This window comes from Eurytemora carolleeae, unplaced genomic scaffold, assembly GCF_000591075.1.
Source record: "Eurytemora carolleeae unplaced genomic scaffold, Eaff_2.0 scaffold491, whole genome shotgun sequence".
In the NCBI taxonomy this organism is placed as follows: Eukaryota; Metazoa; Arthropoda; class Copepoda; order Calanoida; family Temoridae; genus Eurytemora; species Eurytemora carolleeae.
Window position 1 is genome coordinate 8,572 of NW_019396410.1, and position 17,248 is coordinate 25,819.

General features: G+C 32.4%; 1 protein-coding gene and 1 long non-coding RNA gene across 2 annotated transcripts in view; both read left to right on the forward strand.

Annotated features, from left to right (window-relative positions):
• Positions 1-1,160: 1,160 nt before the first annotated feature.
• LOC111702781 (extensin-2) lies at positions 1,161-15,188 on the forward strand. The gene is made up of 19 exons (XM_023474555.1): positions 1,161-1,451; positions 1,744-1,838; positions 2,553-2,619; positions 7,193-7,238; positions 8,391-8,441; positions 8,957-9,037; positions 9,313-9,375; positions 9,594-10,007; positions 10,232-10,357; positions 10,480-10,714; positions 10,788-11,292; positions 11,363-11,425; positions 11,529-11,566; positions 11,627-11,684; positions 11,928-13,098; positions 13,398-13,463; positions 13,869-14,108; positions 14,470-14,816; positions 15,165-15,188. Exons 1-19 carry the CDS (start codon positions 1,161-1,163, stop codon positions 15,186-15,188), a joined length of 3,981 nt encoding a protein of 1,326 aa, XP_023330323.1.
• A 1,362-nt stretch (positions 15,189-16,550) lies between these two features.
• The window catches only part of LOC111702769 (uncharacterized), a 4,980-nt gene continuing 4,282 nt past the window's right edge, over positions 16,551-17,248 (forward strand). The window contains exon 1 of the long non-coding RNA XR_002765480.1: positions 16,551-16,597. This is a non-coding gene — a long non-coding RNA (uncharacterized LOC111702769). The remainder of the gene's footprint in view (positions 16,598-17,248) is intronic.

Here is a 17,248-nt window from a genome sequence, read left to right on the forward strand (position 1 = left end):
TTGAAATTTTGATCATCCAATAACCTTCACTGTAATCATGTGAGGTCCCTCAAAAAATTTGGGCCTGATCGGTTGAGTCGTTTTGACGTTTATTGGATACTAACAAACAATCAAACAAACAGAAAAGCAAAATTAATATACAGAAGGGACTGTCGTTCACGTAAACTATTTTGCAGAAGTGCATGCTCAATTTACAACGGTTTTCTTTTTACCCTTATCTAATAAATAATGTGCAGAACATCGTTGTTTTTCTAGCTCGAAAAGTGTTGAATACTAACAATTTACGTTTTACAGAGAAACCACAAGTGTAAATTATCAATTTTAAAACATAAAAAACACTGCTGGATATCTCATTAATTCATTTCCATTAAAGCTTTTAAGGGTACCGTTGTGAATCGGGTTTTCCACTCTTAAGTTAGAAAGTCACATTAAATAGCGTAAATATTCCCCTTTAGAGGAAAGAAGAAAACGATAATAAAATGCTTGTTTTAATTATTTTTTTCTCAGATGATAGAGCTGATATTATGGTGGAGATTTTTGAAAACATGAAAAACGTATCAGAAGTGGTAAGATTATGGTTTTTGTTAACTAGGCCTTAAAAATCAGGATAAAAAGCGGAAATCCTTTTCATAAAGTAGAAAATTATTTTTTAAAATTGTACCGGGTTTTAATTTTTGACAATTTATTTTATATTTTCTTTAGATTCTGCTTTTTGTACACTGTTTAAACAGTAAAAGTTAAAAAAATTATAGATTTATTTCTTGGCAAACATTCCGTAATTAAGAAAATTTTTCATGGTTAAACATCATTTTAACATTATATAGGTTATCACGAATACAGAAACTGTTATGGCAGACCTGCTTATGAAAGCAAACAATTTCTCCATTAGGGAATTTTTAAATCAAACAAAAATGTATCAATTGAAAAAAATTAATTTATCAAACTATTTTAGGTAATTGAAGTTAAATGATTTATAAACCATAGAACTTCTAATAATTATTTGGCAAAAAAAAAAGAATTTTTGCCAAAAGCTTTTTCTTACAAATCGCAATAATTAAAAAATCTGTTGGTATAGTGAGACTACGGTTGAGTTAAAGATACCTTCAAAGCTAAAAGAAAGAGGAGGATCTAAAAAACCCAACATTCATTCTAAACCAGAAATGACAGAAGCAGTCCCAAAGAGTCACAGAAAGAAAAAATCCCGTGATGGGAAAACTGAAAATAAAAACGCAGAAAAGATGAAAAATACAGAAGCAACGGAAGAAAATATGAAAAATGAAGTTGAAAAGGAAGAGGAAAAGGCGGAAGAAAGAATACTGGAAGAAGAAGAAGAAGAATATAAAACCAAGAAGATTGAAGAAAATATAGATCTGTCTGAAGATTATGAGTATCTTGATATGGAAAATGAAATCCTAGTTATGGAAGAAGAAGAACGCCAAAGAAAATACAGGGTATGTAAAAACAGATAACGACACAATTAAAACAAACATACAGAAAGTGATAATTAATAAGAAAAACTATAAAAGTTAACACTTTTCAACTTTTTGTTTGTAAATTATGCCAATGCCATGCAGATTTTAGAAACTTGGTGAAGAATTTTTGCATGGATTTTTGTGTTTAAAGGGAATTTGCATATTTTCAGTTTTCCTTAAATTCTCATTTTTTAATTTGCAAAATTTTTTGCATATTTGAATTAGCTGGGTCTGGGGGTTTGTTTAAATCTTAATTTTGTGTAATGTATAGAACCTACGGCTTGAAGTAGACGCAAATGGGAGACCTAAAGTTCCAAATTTGTTTAAGAAGAAAAGACGACCTGCCCGACCCAACATTGTCCAGAGGTAATATCAATTTCTGTTCTCAATCAAAGTTATAAAAATATAAAAGTGTTTCTTAGACGACTTTAATGTATCACAAAACGTACTTTTTGATTCACGTGTCTCTGTCCCTTTAGTAAAAGTAAATTCAGCCTATATGAAGCATAAAGTCTGACCGCGTCAACCTTGTTGCACCGGCTAGTCCTGTCCATAGAGCTGGGTACAGTACAAACTGGGACCGGAAAGGTTGACCCGGCTCGGTAATTCAAATGTACTACGGCTGCCCGTGGTGTACACTGTGTACTACAAAGAGTCTATTTCATCTTTAAAATAACTTTTAAATAACAAATTATACATAAAACTCTGGAGGAAAGTCTTAATAAATATAATGGGTCTGTGTACACTACACAATGTTTTCTGGGCCCCTCATCAAGCATTAAATATATTTGATTTTGAATTAGAAATTTTCACTGTTAAAAGTTCATGTTTTCTGCCGACAGTAATATATCGTATCCATGTTGTTTGAATAGAAATCATATTTAAACGAAAGTCGTCTTCATTGTAGTTATATATACGACGACGACTGTTTTTGCAACATTTTCAAATTATGAAATCCTAAGCGACGAAGACGACATTCTTCCACAGTTTTCTTGTTCTAACTGTATCTATATTGTGTAACTTGTTAGAAATCAAATTGAAATCGAAGGTCGTCTTTATTGTATTGATTTATATATATAGGTACTGGAAGCAAAGATTAGAAAGAGCGCCGAAACCCTCAGCACAGACAAGCGGAGATAAAAACAAGGTAAATTTAACCCTGTTGTTATTTCAATCTTATTGTTCTTGAGAACGTAATCTAAAGTTTTCTGCTCGAAACAATGATATTTAGTTTAATGGAATTGTGAAACTAAACTAATTCATTTTTCCATCTTCTTTATTCTACATTATATTAACCCTATTCGGGGGGGGGGGGGCTCCTTTAGACCCCCTCTGTAGTTTTTTTACATGACTCAAAAAGTATTGGTCTGAGGCTGTTGAAATTTTCTGACTTTTCTAAATACCCTTTAAATTTACAACCGGGATTTTATACTAACTGCCTGAGTCCTCATGCACACTGCCTGAATGACTACTTTTTCCTGTAACAAACTAAATCTTTGTTTTGACCCACTTTTAGTTGTTAGATTTGAATAAGATTTTAGCGTTTTGGAAAATTATTTGCATATACAACCCGTGAAAAGAAGCTTGCGCATTTTTATTTTTTCTTAATTACTCATCAGGTTTTTTAAAATTTTTCAATTTTTTATCTCAAACTTTTTTTTAGAACTGGATTTTGCAAAGAAAAATTTAATTTTTGCAAATTTGCAATTTTTTGGATTCTTAAAGTAGAGCGTAGGGTTTCCAGTCGTAATTACGTTACGCATAATTACGCGTAATTACGCGTAACACTTTCTTTCACTTACGCAGGAGCATTACGCGTAATTACGCGTTTATTACGTTTACGAAAGAAAGTCTAGTTTCGCGTAATTAAATAGTTGTTTTATTTAAATTAAAAGTTAAAACTTCAAAATTTCATAGACGTAATTACTGCAAAATTTCGCAAAATTACTTTGTAGAAATTACGCGAAATCGAAGTATTTAATACAAAATTTCGCAAAATTACCTCGTAGAAATTACGCGAAATTAGGCCGTAATTACGCGTAATTATAGTTTCGCTTATTATGCATAATCACTAGAAAATTTCGCGAAATAACAATGTAGAAATTACGCGAAATTATAGTTTCGCTTATTACGCGTAATCATTACGTAATTTCGCGAAATTACGTTGTAGAAATTACGCGAAATTACGCCGTAATTTTGCGAAATGGATATTTCCCCAATTACGCGTAATCCTGCGAAATTACACGTAATTACGCGTAAGAGAATAATCTATTACGTTGGAAACCCTAAGCGCAAGAGCTTTCCAATGATGTATCATTTGGTATATTTGGACATGGATTCAAAGAGAGGGAGGGGGGGGGGGTCAAATTGACCGCCCTCGTGTACTTCAAGTACCCCAGCATGGATAGGGTTAACAGAAGTGAAAACAGTAAGAAAAGTAATTATATAAAAAATAAATCTTTCCCAATTCAATTGGTGATCATTAAATTTTCTTTATTTTAAGGTATTAGGTCTTTGCCACAAACTCAACTTTTTATAGAACTTTGATATTTCATAAGTACGAATTCTGTAGATCAATTAATCTAAGCCTGAAATATCAAAGGTTTGCACTGTTAAATTGTAAAGATTTAGGAGTAAGAAAATTTGAGTTTTTGGTAAAAAATTATTTCCTTTTTTTGTGGAAAGCAATGACATTATGTACAATGCCATTCTTCAACATTTTCGTACTTTCGTTACTTTTTCTTATCTCATTTGAAGAGAACTGGAATAAAAAAGAATCGTATTCTAAAAAAGACATATTTCATTAAGAACCTAAAATGTATAATAAATAAAAAATGACATGCATTTAAAAATCATATCATCAAACAACTTACTATCAAACACATTTTATAAAGAATAAAAAACATTGAAATTATATTTTAAAATCAAAAAACTATTTTTTATAAAAAATTTCAAACTAAAGAAAGTGATAAACTACAAAAGAAATAAAATTTGTTATACCACGTTTTTACTTCTTTTACCCGTTAAAAATGAACCCACTCAACATAGAATCTCAAAACTGGAAGCTAAGAATATTCCCGTGGCTCTCTCAAGTTCCCCAATCAAAGTTTGAGGAAAATCGGTTCAGAAACCGATTTTCACACCCAAACAGATATTACAACTTTATATATTTTTTAATATATGTATTTAATCATTTTTTGTATATATATTTTATCAGTTTTGACTCTTAATCAACTTTTTGTTTCTGTTAACAATGTTTCTAAATATACGAACTCGATAAAAGAAGTGAGGTCTTAAAAATTCACATAAAAAAGATCTAAATTGTTTTATATCGCAAAGAAGCTTTTTTGCCAAAGGAAGTTGCACCTAAGAACCCCGTTTATATTTTTTCCAAAAAAACCCCAGAAATATGGAAATATTGTAAACAAAACTTAGCCTTTGCAATAAACAGTTTATTTTATATTTCTCTTAGAGACCTAGTTGTAAACATTTGTTTGTAAACAAACATAAGAGTTTTATGATTGATGATACGTTTTGACACTACGCTAATTTGTTAAATTTAAGATTTCTATCAAACAATGTAATCTTTCTTAATTATATTTTATATGTCGTTGAATTCCGTTATACAACCCTTCCACCNCATTTGTGCTATATCACACAGTTGGAAAATGTTTGATAATTACCAAAAAAGAGTTTTCCATACATACATCATAAAGCTTTAAAGGGAGTGTTCGCGAAAAATGAAAGGGCTAATTCCTGACAGAACCATTAATATTTGAGTTAGTTTAACTGTGATCTTTGTTATCAATTGTAAGCTAACTGTTGTTTAAAACATCATGATTTGATCATTTCAGAGATCACATTAAATTATTGAGATAGTGGCACGAATGGTAAAATTAAACTGTTTAAGTATAAAGATGATATGTTTAAGGGTACAGGAATTAAAAGGCATGACTAAGGGGCACCCTCTTTAAAAACAACCAATCTTAAGAATTAAAGTCCAAAGGAATTGAGTCTTTGCAACAAGCCCTGATTTTATAATCCCTCTTTATTTGCATACCATTGTCGGAGACCTTAAATAATTCAAACTAAATGTTATGTTAGATGAAATAATCAAGGTTTGCGCCATCAGGTTGCTAAGATATAGGGATTAGAAAATTTGAGTTTGTGACAAAGACTCAATTCCTTTACATTTCTGAACACATATTAGTCTACATACTATTAATTAATACAAATTCGACTATTGTGCTTCTTGTGGTATTTTGCTAAATAAATTACCATTTAAATTTAATTGTATTGGTTTTAAATAATACTATTTCCTGAATACTGCAATCTTTGATCCTTTTTTTTTTATGTAATATTTTTTAAATAATACACAAACCATTTCCAATCTTTTCAAAACTTAATAAAATATGTTAAATTTAAATGTGATGTATTCATTTCAAAGTTTGAATTAAATTTTTTCACAATTTACTGCTATTTCAGAGGATATTAGTTCCAAAACTAACACTTGGCCTATTTTTAACACTGGAAATGGGCCAAATCTGCAAAGATATCTTTTTCAAGAGTATATATTTTTAAAAGTCGAGTAGAACAAAATTACACCCTACATTTTTAAAAAATGGCTAACACTATATATTGAAACAATAAATGTCAATTTTATACTAATAATAAGGTGTGGCATTTAGTTTTTGATGATTCTTGATTTCATTTTCAAACATATCCCTATTTTGAAACAATTCCCAGGTTTCAGCTCATGTCGCGTTTTCGAAACATTTCCTGGTTTTGAGACAATTACCGGAATTCATATCAATGTCAATTTTCAAATATTTACGCACTTATGAAATAAAACAAAAAAATTTTATAAGGTAAAATATAAACAAAATAGGAAATAAAACAAACTGTTCTTTTGAAATTTAAAAATCATTACTGCATTGAGAAATCAAAATATTAATATAATTTGTTCTTACAATATAGATTTAACTAGTAATGCGGGAAATTGTTTGTTTTAAATGCTTGAAAATAAATCATCCATATTCTCTACTTTAACAGATAAAATGTGGAAACTTAGATTCTAGAAATAATTCAGAAATAATTCATAAGATAATTTTTGTTTTCAGTGATTTATTTTGTAAGTTATGAAAGTGAGTTTTGTTTTGAATTATGGTTTATACTCAAAAACGGGAACGTTTTGACTCGAAAACGCGACAATGTTTCAAATTCAGGATATGTTCGAAAATGGAAAACATGACATTTTCTTGAAAACTGTCAAGGGTAAATGTAAAAAAAGAACTTCTATTATAGTTTTGATTTTAAAAAGTTTAAAATTGGGAATTGTTGTCCTTGTTATGTTTAATAAAATGCCAGTTATAGTTTTTTTATCGACTTTTACTCTGGATATGGGCCGGGATCCCAAAAACCCAGTCTTTCAATTTCTGCCCATTTCTAACACTCGGTGTTAGAAATGGTCCAAGTGTTAGTTTTTGAACCTATGTCCACTGTATTTAAAAAATTAATTTGGCTTCCCAATCCAAATAATAAAGCATTTAGAGCTAAAAACGTGTTGTTTGATTAGTTATGTCTATATATATATATATATAAAGTAGTAATTTCTTTTTTTATGTACGATCAAAACTCATGAACCCTTGAACCGATTTGCCTCAAATATTTGTTGGAGAACTCGGGAAATTGTGACGCTTTTTCATGGATAAATTGTTTAGGGTAAACAGCCGTACAGTAGAAGAAGGGCTGCAGGGCAACCAAATGGTAAAAATATTAAAATAATACAGTGAACCCATACAACTGTGGTGTAGACAGACTAAATTAATGATTTTCAATAGTCTAATAAACATGTATCGAATTTTACAGCAGAATTGTTCAGTGTAAACATTTCATTAAAATTCGATTTACAAGCTGATGGTAATATTGAACATCAACATTGCAGATATTCCACAATTAATTAGATCCCACTGCACACAGTTGGAAAATGTTTGATAATTACCAAAAAAGAGTTTTCCATACATACATCATAAAGCTTTAAAGGGAGTGTTCGCGAAAAATGAAAGGGGGTATAGGCTTAATGCGATAAAAAAAGCGCTTTTGATCGCTACTAATCTTACTTCTAGCTGTTGCGTCTATAGGGAGAAAATTTTTAAAGACGTCTCATACCGAATAACTTAGCGCGCATACAAATTCAGAAAATTGCAACATACGATTTAGACCGTAAAAAATCAATTTAATTTGAAAAGAATCATTCAGATATTACAACCTATAGTCATCGATTATCTTTTGCCACATTTGTATATAGTTTATATTTTATAATTTTTTTTAATTAATTTGTTTTGAATTTGATTATTTCTCTTGCGGCTTGCGCAACTATTTAAGAATGCCGCGCACCACTCACATTTTTCGAAATCCGTTAAAACTTTTTCTAAAAAATAAAATATTATAAAATATAAACTATATACAAATGTGGCGAAAGATAATCGATGACTATAGGTTGTAATATTTAAATGATTTGAATGAAATTAAATTGATTTTTTACGGTCTAAGTTGTATGTTGCAATTTTCTCAATTTGTATGGGCGCTAAGTTATTCGGTATGAGACGTCTTTAACAATTTTCTCCTTATAGACGCAACAGATAGAAGTAAAATTAGTAGCGATCAAAAGCGCTTTTTTATCGCATTAAGCCTATACCTCCTTTCATTTTTCGCGAACACTCCCTTTAATGGCGACCTAAAATTCTTAATCTGTAGCAAGCTGATGATTGATTTTGGTTGTTACTTTAAAGATTGACTTATAATGGCGTGCAATATGCCAAGACAAAGAAAAAAGTGGAACCATGAATTTAAATTCTGTAAAATCCTATCTCTCCTTCTTTGAATGTAACCCTGTATATAATGATAATAATGATTAAGGTGCTAGAATTGCTAAAGCAGTAAAGACAACAACTGAATCAAATTCAAAAGGTATCTTTAAAAAAATATTTATTTTGGCGATACTTTGTTTTTTTGCTGGAGGGTGGGGTTTAAAGGACAACATTTGTATCTGAATGTAAACAAGAACACTGGAATTGATTCTTTGCCACAACCTGGGATTTTCTAATTTTTCTTTGCAACCCAATGCAGTAGACCTTGGTTATTTTAACCTGTGAATTTTGTTAGATCAAATTATCTAATTTTGAAATAATAAAGGTGTACACTATTAGGGTGAAAAGAAACAGGGAGGAAAAAACTTAAATTCGTGGCAAGAATTTTATTTGGCCTCCAGGTCTTGGTTTTCACCTAACTGAGTTGGAATTCTATTTTTTATTCTGCTGACAGTTTGAATCAAAACTCACTTTAGAAATCAAGATTCATGAAAATTGTGCTAAATATCAGTTTTAGCATAATTTGTTCTAAGCACTTAAAAAAACCTGATTCTGAATTCTAAAACATTTTAATGTATATTTTTCATTATGTTCTATGATCATACTCTGTTATAGCAAATGATGATATGGGACTTGAAATTGGAGCTTTAATGGCTTTAAGCAGTATGCCATTTACAAAGGAAAGTCCAGGAAAAGGTAGAATTGTTCAACAAAGTTTTATTTTCTTTTTTATCACATTATGTTTTCTGGCAAATATTGCCAGTCAAAACTAAGGGGCTAGATGGAAAGCAGTAAAATTTCATTCTCTTTATAATAGAATATTTTTGTAAGATTATTTTTGCTTCTTGTGACAGACCCATCTTTTTTTATTGCAGAGTTTCAAAAATAATTTTATAAACAAGATCTATGGGTTTTATTTGCTAAAATTTATTTTTTTTTCACCCAAGAGCCACAATGGATTTATATTTTAGAAGAAGTATTTGAGGAGGATAGTATTACTGCAGCTAAATCAGCAGCAAAGAAAGCTAATTTAGGAAAAGCAATAAATGTGACATATTTGACAATTTTAGAGGTTTAAAGTATTAGATCTAGGATGTATCTACTCTTAGCCATTAAAGGGGCCAAATAAATGGATAAATGATTTCTACAAATTTGTTTTTACATAAACTTATATTACTGATTTAAACTAAATTGATTGTTTCTTTAAATAATGATAAAATGCGTGTATTCTAATATATTGTCAAAACCGAAGACATTCCCATATCAACTCCAGCTGAAACTCCCTATGTTCCATCTTTTAAACACTTTCCTTCCCAAGCTGTGCCTGTTCATTCCTTGCCTCCTTCAAATAAATACTTTGGTCATGAAGATCATATTCCTGGAATCGGTGCAACACCTGGACCTGAACTTGGAAATGGGTTTGAAGCTGTTGGTATTACGCCAGGATCTGATCAGCCACAGGGTCTAGGGTCCTTTCCGGACTCCCCAACAACCCTTTTCTTTGGGGACATACCAGTACACAGTAGAGGGGAGCCAGGGGACCAACCTTTGACTATTGCTGCTCTTCATCAGATAGCAGGACATGGTCCAGAGCCGAGAGAGCTTTCTCTTCATCACAGTGTACAGAATCAGTTAGATCATCCTAAGATTGATCAGCATTCATCAGGTAAATGAGTTTTTTATAAATACTGGCAAGTTTGATTTAATTTTGAATAATAAAAAAAAGATAGTTACCACTCCTTTCAGTTAGTCATTCCTAGAGGAGAGAACAGATATTTAGAATTAATCAACATTTTTTTCCTGACTCATGATTGTCCAGTGACATTTTAGACTTTCTGTCAGCCAACTGCATGATTCTTTACATATATAATTTCAAATGTTGTATTTCAGAAGCACCTTCAGAGCTTACAACTCCATTCAGCTATTCTCCCCTTGTTGATTCTAACAGTGTGTCTACTACTCCATCATCCTTTGCCACCCAAGGAGGGTTTCAAACTTCAAGCTTCAATTATAAAGGAAATATTCTAGTTTTTAGTCATAGTCACAGATTTTTTTCAGACATAAATGATTGTTTTTGAATCAATATTTTTTATTTTCTGATTATCTAAATAAGCTAGAATATTTATTGTGAAATTCAGACCTTTCCTACAATCCTTATTCTGGCTTTCAATATCCTTCTTATCAACAAAATCCCCAGTATTCAAACTATCCTTACCCTTATCCTGCTTCTTCTTACAATCCTCATCCTGAAGTTCCGCCAAGCTTGCATTTTAGTGAACTTGTGACAAATCCTCATCCAACAACAACAACAAGGAGGACAACAGCATCAACCAGTAGAACATTTCCACCATATGTTTCATCCACAACCATTAGGTAGGGTCCCTTATTATTATCATTTCTATTCTGTTGAAACCAAAATTTAAAAAAAATTCATGTATACATTCAGGAGCACTACCCTCAATTCTGATGAGCATGTAGCTGTCAGTTCACTTCCTTACAGACCAACTCCAGTCCCCCATCATCCAACGTATGAGAGAACTACATCTGTACCAACACATTTTGCAAGCTTGCCCCTTAGACAACATAGCCAAGGATACTCTCCTAAACTAGAATATGGATCAGTTCATCAAACTGTAAACTCAAACCCATTCATAGGTCCTGTACCAAACTTTAGAGAAGCTTCTCATTCACCTTCCCTCCATTTATCCCTGGAAAATGAAATTGCTCCTTTTTCACCTAAACCAGATCATGCATTACCACATCAACAGGTAGTTTTGGATAATTTGCTCCCTCATCCTCACGCTGGACTTGATCATCATCTTGCAAAAGAAGATCTTCCTCCAATTCCACGACCAACACCTCAACCTGCCCTGTTTACTCCAACCCCACAACCATCACATGACCCTAGTTTTGGAGGTTATCAGTACACTACTAGACATAGCTATGTCAAGGTTGGTTTTTTAATAAATGTAAAATAAGCTTTATGTTAGAAATTGTTATTAAACAATTTATTTATTGCAGGTTCAAAGAGGTTCAAATTTTGACATTTCCGGTGGGGTTCCATATCCCTTCAGTGATGACCAGGAATTTAGATTAGGCTACTGCATTAATAATTAGATTTTATTTACCTACTATTTGGAAATTTTTTAGCAAATTCTACAGTATCTTAATGCAGCAACTATTTTAGAGTTATCCCAAAATATCAACCCAGCATCCTCTGATCAGGTTGGAAACAACTTTAAAAACAAATTTTCAACAAGCAACATCTTTTAATCTCTTTTTTAGTATTCCGACACCCCTTCCTCATCATGCTAGAACAGAACATGTAGTGCAGCCACTGCAGGTTATTTTATTTTTAATTAGATTTTACAATTTAAAATATTTTTGAAGAGATAGTTTTGTAAATTTTTCTTACATGATAATTTCTCACATCTTGGTATTTTCTATGAAAGGGTAAGTACAAAAGGTACTAAATGAAGTTTAAGAAAAATCTAAGGGGAGAACTTAAGTAAAAAATTAATCTTTTAGAATTTGCATCTAACATGCTTAAGCTCATGATTAATGTTAAATAAAATATTTATAACAGGCTCTTCATTTTGATGCTGAAGTTCAACCACCTCTAGATTCTCATCAAATTCCACATCACTCTGCCTCTAGCACCCATCCCCCTCCATTGCCAAGCTATCAACATCATAATCAAGAACCAATTGGAGTTCTACATTTTCCAGCCATTCCTCCTCAAGATCATGATTCAAACCTCCCTGTTCAAGATTTATCATTACTTCCTCTTCATTCTCCTATTTTACATGAAACTCAAAATCATCAACCCACTGTATCTTCACTTCCTGTACAACATTCTCCTTCCCTTCCTCCAATAGATTCATCCCATCCTCATCATTCCGCCTACCTTCCACCAAAATATCATCATCACCCAACCCAGACACCACATGTAGCACATCATTCTACTTCTCTTCCTTTGAGAGTAAATCATCATCCTACTCAGGACCCTCATGAAGCAAACCATTTAACTTCCCTTCCTCTTCAAGTTGATCATAATCCTACACAGGCCCCACATCTAGCACATCATTCTACTTCCCTGCCTCTTCAATTCGGTCAAAATCCTACTCAGGCCCCACATGTAGCACACCATTCTACTTCCCTTCCTTTGCGAGATAGTCATAATCCTACTCAAGCCCCACATGTAGCACACCATTCTACTTCCCTTCCATTGCAAGATAGTCATAATCCTACTCAGGCCCCACATAAAGTAGCACATCACTCAACTTCACTACCTTTGCGAGTTGGTCGTCAGCCACTACATGCAGCATCAACACCTTTTCCAATTTTACACCACACCGAAACTGAACCTCCACCACCTCATGTCCCAACTCTGCCACCTTTTCCTCATCACCTTCACCCTTCTCCATTCCCTCCTCCAATTCCAAACAATATTGATCACTCAACAATAGTCCCAATCAAAAAGCCTAAATCTATTCAACAGAGTTCCCCACCGAAAGTTATTGTGAGCCAGCTTCCAAAACAAGTATCAACCTCTAAACCCAAGTTAACAACAGTAAAACCAACTATTACAAGAACTCCAGTTCCAATCATTGTGCATTCGACTCCACCCCCCAGACCCTCCAATCCACCTCCTAATCCAACAGTAACAAGTTCCTTACCTCCTAGAGCAGTTACATCAACTCTTCCTCCATTGCAATATTCAACTGCTGGCCCTCCAAATCCATTTACAAGTGCAGGTTAATCAAATCTTTCAAGCTGGTGATTGCTTATGTACAAGACTGCAAAACAAGAACTAGAGAAAATAGTTAAATTTACTTTCAAAATTTAATTGTATTTTTGTGATCCTACGTAATAAAACCAAACCAATTTGTGTTGGCTTTACTGTAAATAAAGAGTTGGGTTCCTTTGGTAGCTTGAATTTGGCTTAAATTAACTGTAAAGTCAGGTTTTTAAAGTTCTTGTTTTGAAAAATCTAAAAATATATTATATAAGGATTTTGATAATTAGATCTGTCTTTTATCTTATTATTTTTCAGCATTTGAAAATCCATATAAAACCACTCCAAGTCCAACCTATGCCACAAGAAGACCAAAACCCACAGGTACAATATCTTTTATGTTTTTTACAATTAAAATTAGAACATTTTAAACACTTAATAGGACTGTAAGCGTAATTTTAAGAGACCTTCCATTCAAAGATAGCAATACTTGATTTACAAAGGTATCCTTGAAGCCTTAATCTGATAAAATATGTAGAAGATATCGTTGTTTGTCTGACTCTTAAAGTGTTCATTTCTGAAATAACCATTGCATCTTATACGCAGAAAACTGCATGTCACTTTTGCTCAGTAACCGCTTAATGAAAACAAACAGATTAAAGAAACTAAAACATGGATATCTAATTAATACTTCATCAGACAAAGATTTTTAGGGTACCGTTGTAAATCGGGCATTGCCATCTTTGCATGGGGATAATTTAAAATGATGCTTACGTCCCTCATTTTAAGAAGTACATGTTCCTCCTTACACTGAGGCAATCAGTTCTAAAGAACAATTGGGGAAGGTTCTGAATCAGTTCATAGATAAAATTTCTCCAACCCAAGAAGCAGAGAAGTCATTGACCTTGGGTAAAGTCTTGACTGACTTTGTTGAGATATCGGACAAAGCATTGACAAAGCAGGAAGAAGAAAATGCTTTCAAAAAGGCTCAGTTAGGCCAAGTGCTAAACAACTTTAAAAGAAAAACAGGTAACCTATACTCAAATATACCATTATATAATACATATACATTTGTATTAATATATACATATGTAAATATACATAATTTTTTATATATAGAGAGAGTGGCATATCAGATTCAATTCAGTACTCTATAATATTAAGTATTCAATCAAGATATCCTTATTCTTCTACCTGAAAATAAATTATTTAAAATTGTGGTATCACATAAAAGAGACTTGCGGATTTATTATTCAGAGACTAGGAAGAAGATAGTCAGAATTTCCATGGTTTAAGATATATGAATGATACCTTTCTTATTGATAAGAAGTATAGAGGGTACAATTGTGAATCTGACAAACATGCAAATCTCCTGAAATATTCAATATAGGAGGAGCACAGAAACGAGTCCAGCTCATAGGTCCAATTGCTGTGAAAGCCAATGGACCATCTTCCTTCTCCCTGGTCCACTCAAACAACCCTGTTCATGTTCAAACCTTCGTGATCGATGGACCTGAAAATGTTCGACATGAGAAATCTGTCACTGGATTTTTCTCTACCAAGCGGCCCAGCATCCATTTTGATACTGATGCGGAAAGCCATTTGTCAACCTCAAAGAAGGTACTTTTATCAATAAAATTGATACTGATGTGGAAAGCTATTTGTCAACTTCAAAAAAGTACTTTTGTCAATAAGATTGATACTGATGCGGAAAGCTATTTGTCAACTTCAAAGAAGGTACTTTTATCAATAAGATTGATACTGATGCGGAAAGTTATTTGTCAACCTCAAAGAAGGTACTTTTATCAATAAGATTGATACTGATGCGGAAAGCCATTTGTCAACCTCAAAGAAGGTACTTTATCAATAAGAATGATACTGATGTGGAAAGCTATTTGTCAACTTCAAAAAAGTACTTTATCAATAAGATTGATACTGATGCGGAAAACCATTTGTCAACCTCAAAGAAGGTACTTTTATAAACACATCTCTAATTTCAAAATACCATCCCCCCCCGTCCTTCATCCTCGCATAACTTACCCTTAAAAAAGGTAGATTTTTACGTTTCTAAAACTATATATTTAGCCGAGAGTTTCAGGGACAATTTGACCAAATTTATATGGTTTCCTCTCGGTACTAAATACAGTCTCATCCTTTATGTAAACTTCTGTAAACACATTTGTGATGATTCATGTTTGATATGACTACCTCCCCCCCTCCCCCCTCCCAACAAAAATCCACTCCCCAGTACCATCTAACTCCCCTGTAGTCAGGGGCGGATACAGGGGGGCGGGGGGGCATTCGCCCCCCTGACAGATTCAGGGAGGGGCCTATCTTTTGTTCCTATTTACAGAATAGCTTCTCAATAGCATGCTTAAGGGAAAGAAACCCTTGTGCAAAACAGAAAAAATATCTGTCTTAATAAACTATAATGTGTGAAAAGTTAAAAATCTAGTTTTTTAGTCTTTAGTCATTAATTTTGACTCTTTTTGAGTCTCCCCCCCCCTCCCACAACTGGGAATGATAGAGTTAAACTCTGTATAGAGATGACTCAATTCATTAAACGTCTTCTGACACATTGTCTCATTTCCTCTATATCAGTAAATATTTTGTAAAATGAAATGGTATATTGTACTACGGTGGTAATCGATAGTATCAAGATAATCAAGACGACTTTTTTATTTAAGTTTTAATATGTTAAGCATTTTTCGAAATACAAGTTTACAAATAATTAAAGAGAAGCTTTTGAAATCAACATCTTCTCTTTGTTTCAATATTTTTCTGTTTCCAACTTTGTGTATAAATCAATATTCAATTCGAAAGTCGTCTTCATTATATTGATATTATCGCCTACCACTGTATGAAGATTGTAGAATGAAGCGTACAAAAATGATAAAATTAGTGTGACCTTTTAAACAAAGAGAAATTAGTATAGAGTGGAATTAGGTCGAAAAAAGTGTAAAACCGACATTTAGTTGTACTGTTTCTCATTGGAGGTGTACTTCACACATTTGTGCTATATAAACTTTTGGGCCCTGGAACATCTTTTTATAAAAAAAAAATTCTTTAAATTTATTTAATTTTCTTTACTTCAATTCTCTGACAACCTGAACCTGTCAAGCATTCCATAGTTAATTTCAGTATAAACTTTATATAAAAAGAAAAAAATTGTAACGGATATGTCCATGGATCATATTGTGATGTGCTGCGTACAATTTGTGAACATTTACATGAATTTTACACTTTGAACTCTTTTTCAGGCACAAAGGGACTGAACAAATTCATACAGAGGAAAAGTCTTATTTCCCATCTTATCTAATCTCTGTTCTGTGTTTTAAAATCTTGATCCCGATAGGGATAAAGTACATCAGTTTTCTTCACAATAGCATCCAAATTATTCTTTAAACAGTTTCACTATTTATTGATTCAAAAAATCATATTCATTGAATAAAAACGTATTTTGTTTTGTTTAGACAACACCAAGACCTGAATCTAGAAGTAATTCACCAATTTCACAGGTTTTTACATCTTTTTAATGTTATGTTTTTAACCATATTTGCCTTAAATTCTGATTGGGGAACTCGGTAGAACCACGGGAATGTTCTTGGTCTGGTTTATAAGTTCTAACTTGAGAAGGCTGACTTTAGTTTACAGGCAAAGTTGGGTTACCAAAGCTATAGTATAGTATATTATATATTTCAGGACAAAGCTATAGTATAGTATGTTATATATTTCAGGACAAAGCTGTAGTATAGTATATTATATATTTCAGGACAAAGCTGTAGTATAGTATATTATATATTTCAGGAAAGACCTGGGTATTTTGAGTAAAAATAGTGTTAACAAACGAGAAATAATTCAACTGAACCGTTGTTATGAAAAGCAAACATGCAGTAATATATTGGTTTTAACTGTTACGTTAAATTGACAACCATCGTCAACGATCAGATTTAAAAGTACGAAACTAACGTCAATGAACCCTAATTACATGTTGGTGTATTCGTGTTTAAATCTGATCTTATGACATCTTTAAAAACTTTGAGTTTTAATTTATTTCCATGTTGGTTCAATTTTATTCAAGGAACTTCCTTCCTCTATTAGATCATCACTCCCCCCCTCCCTCTGTATACTTTATAACATCACCCCTTCACCCTATCGTTGTTTGTCTG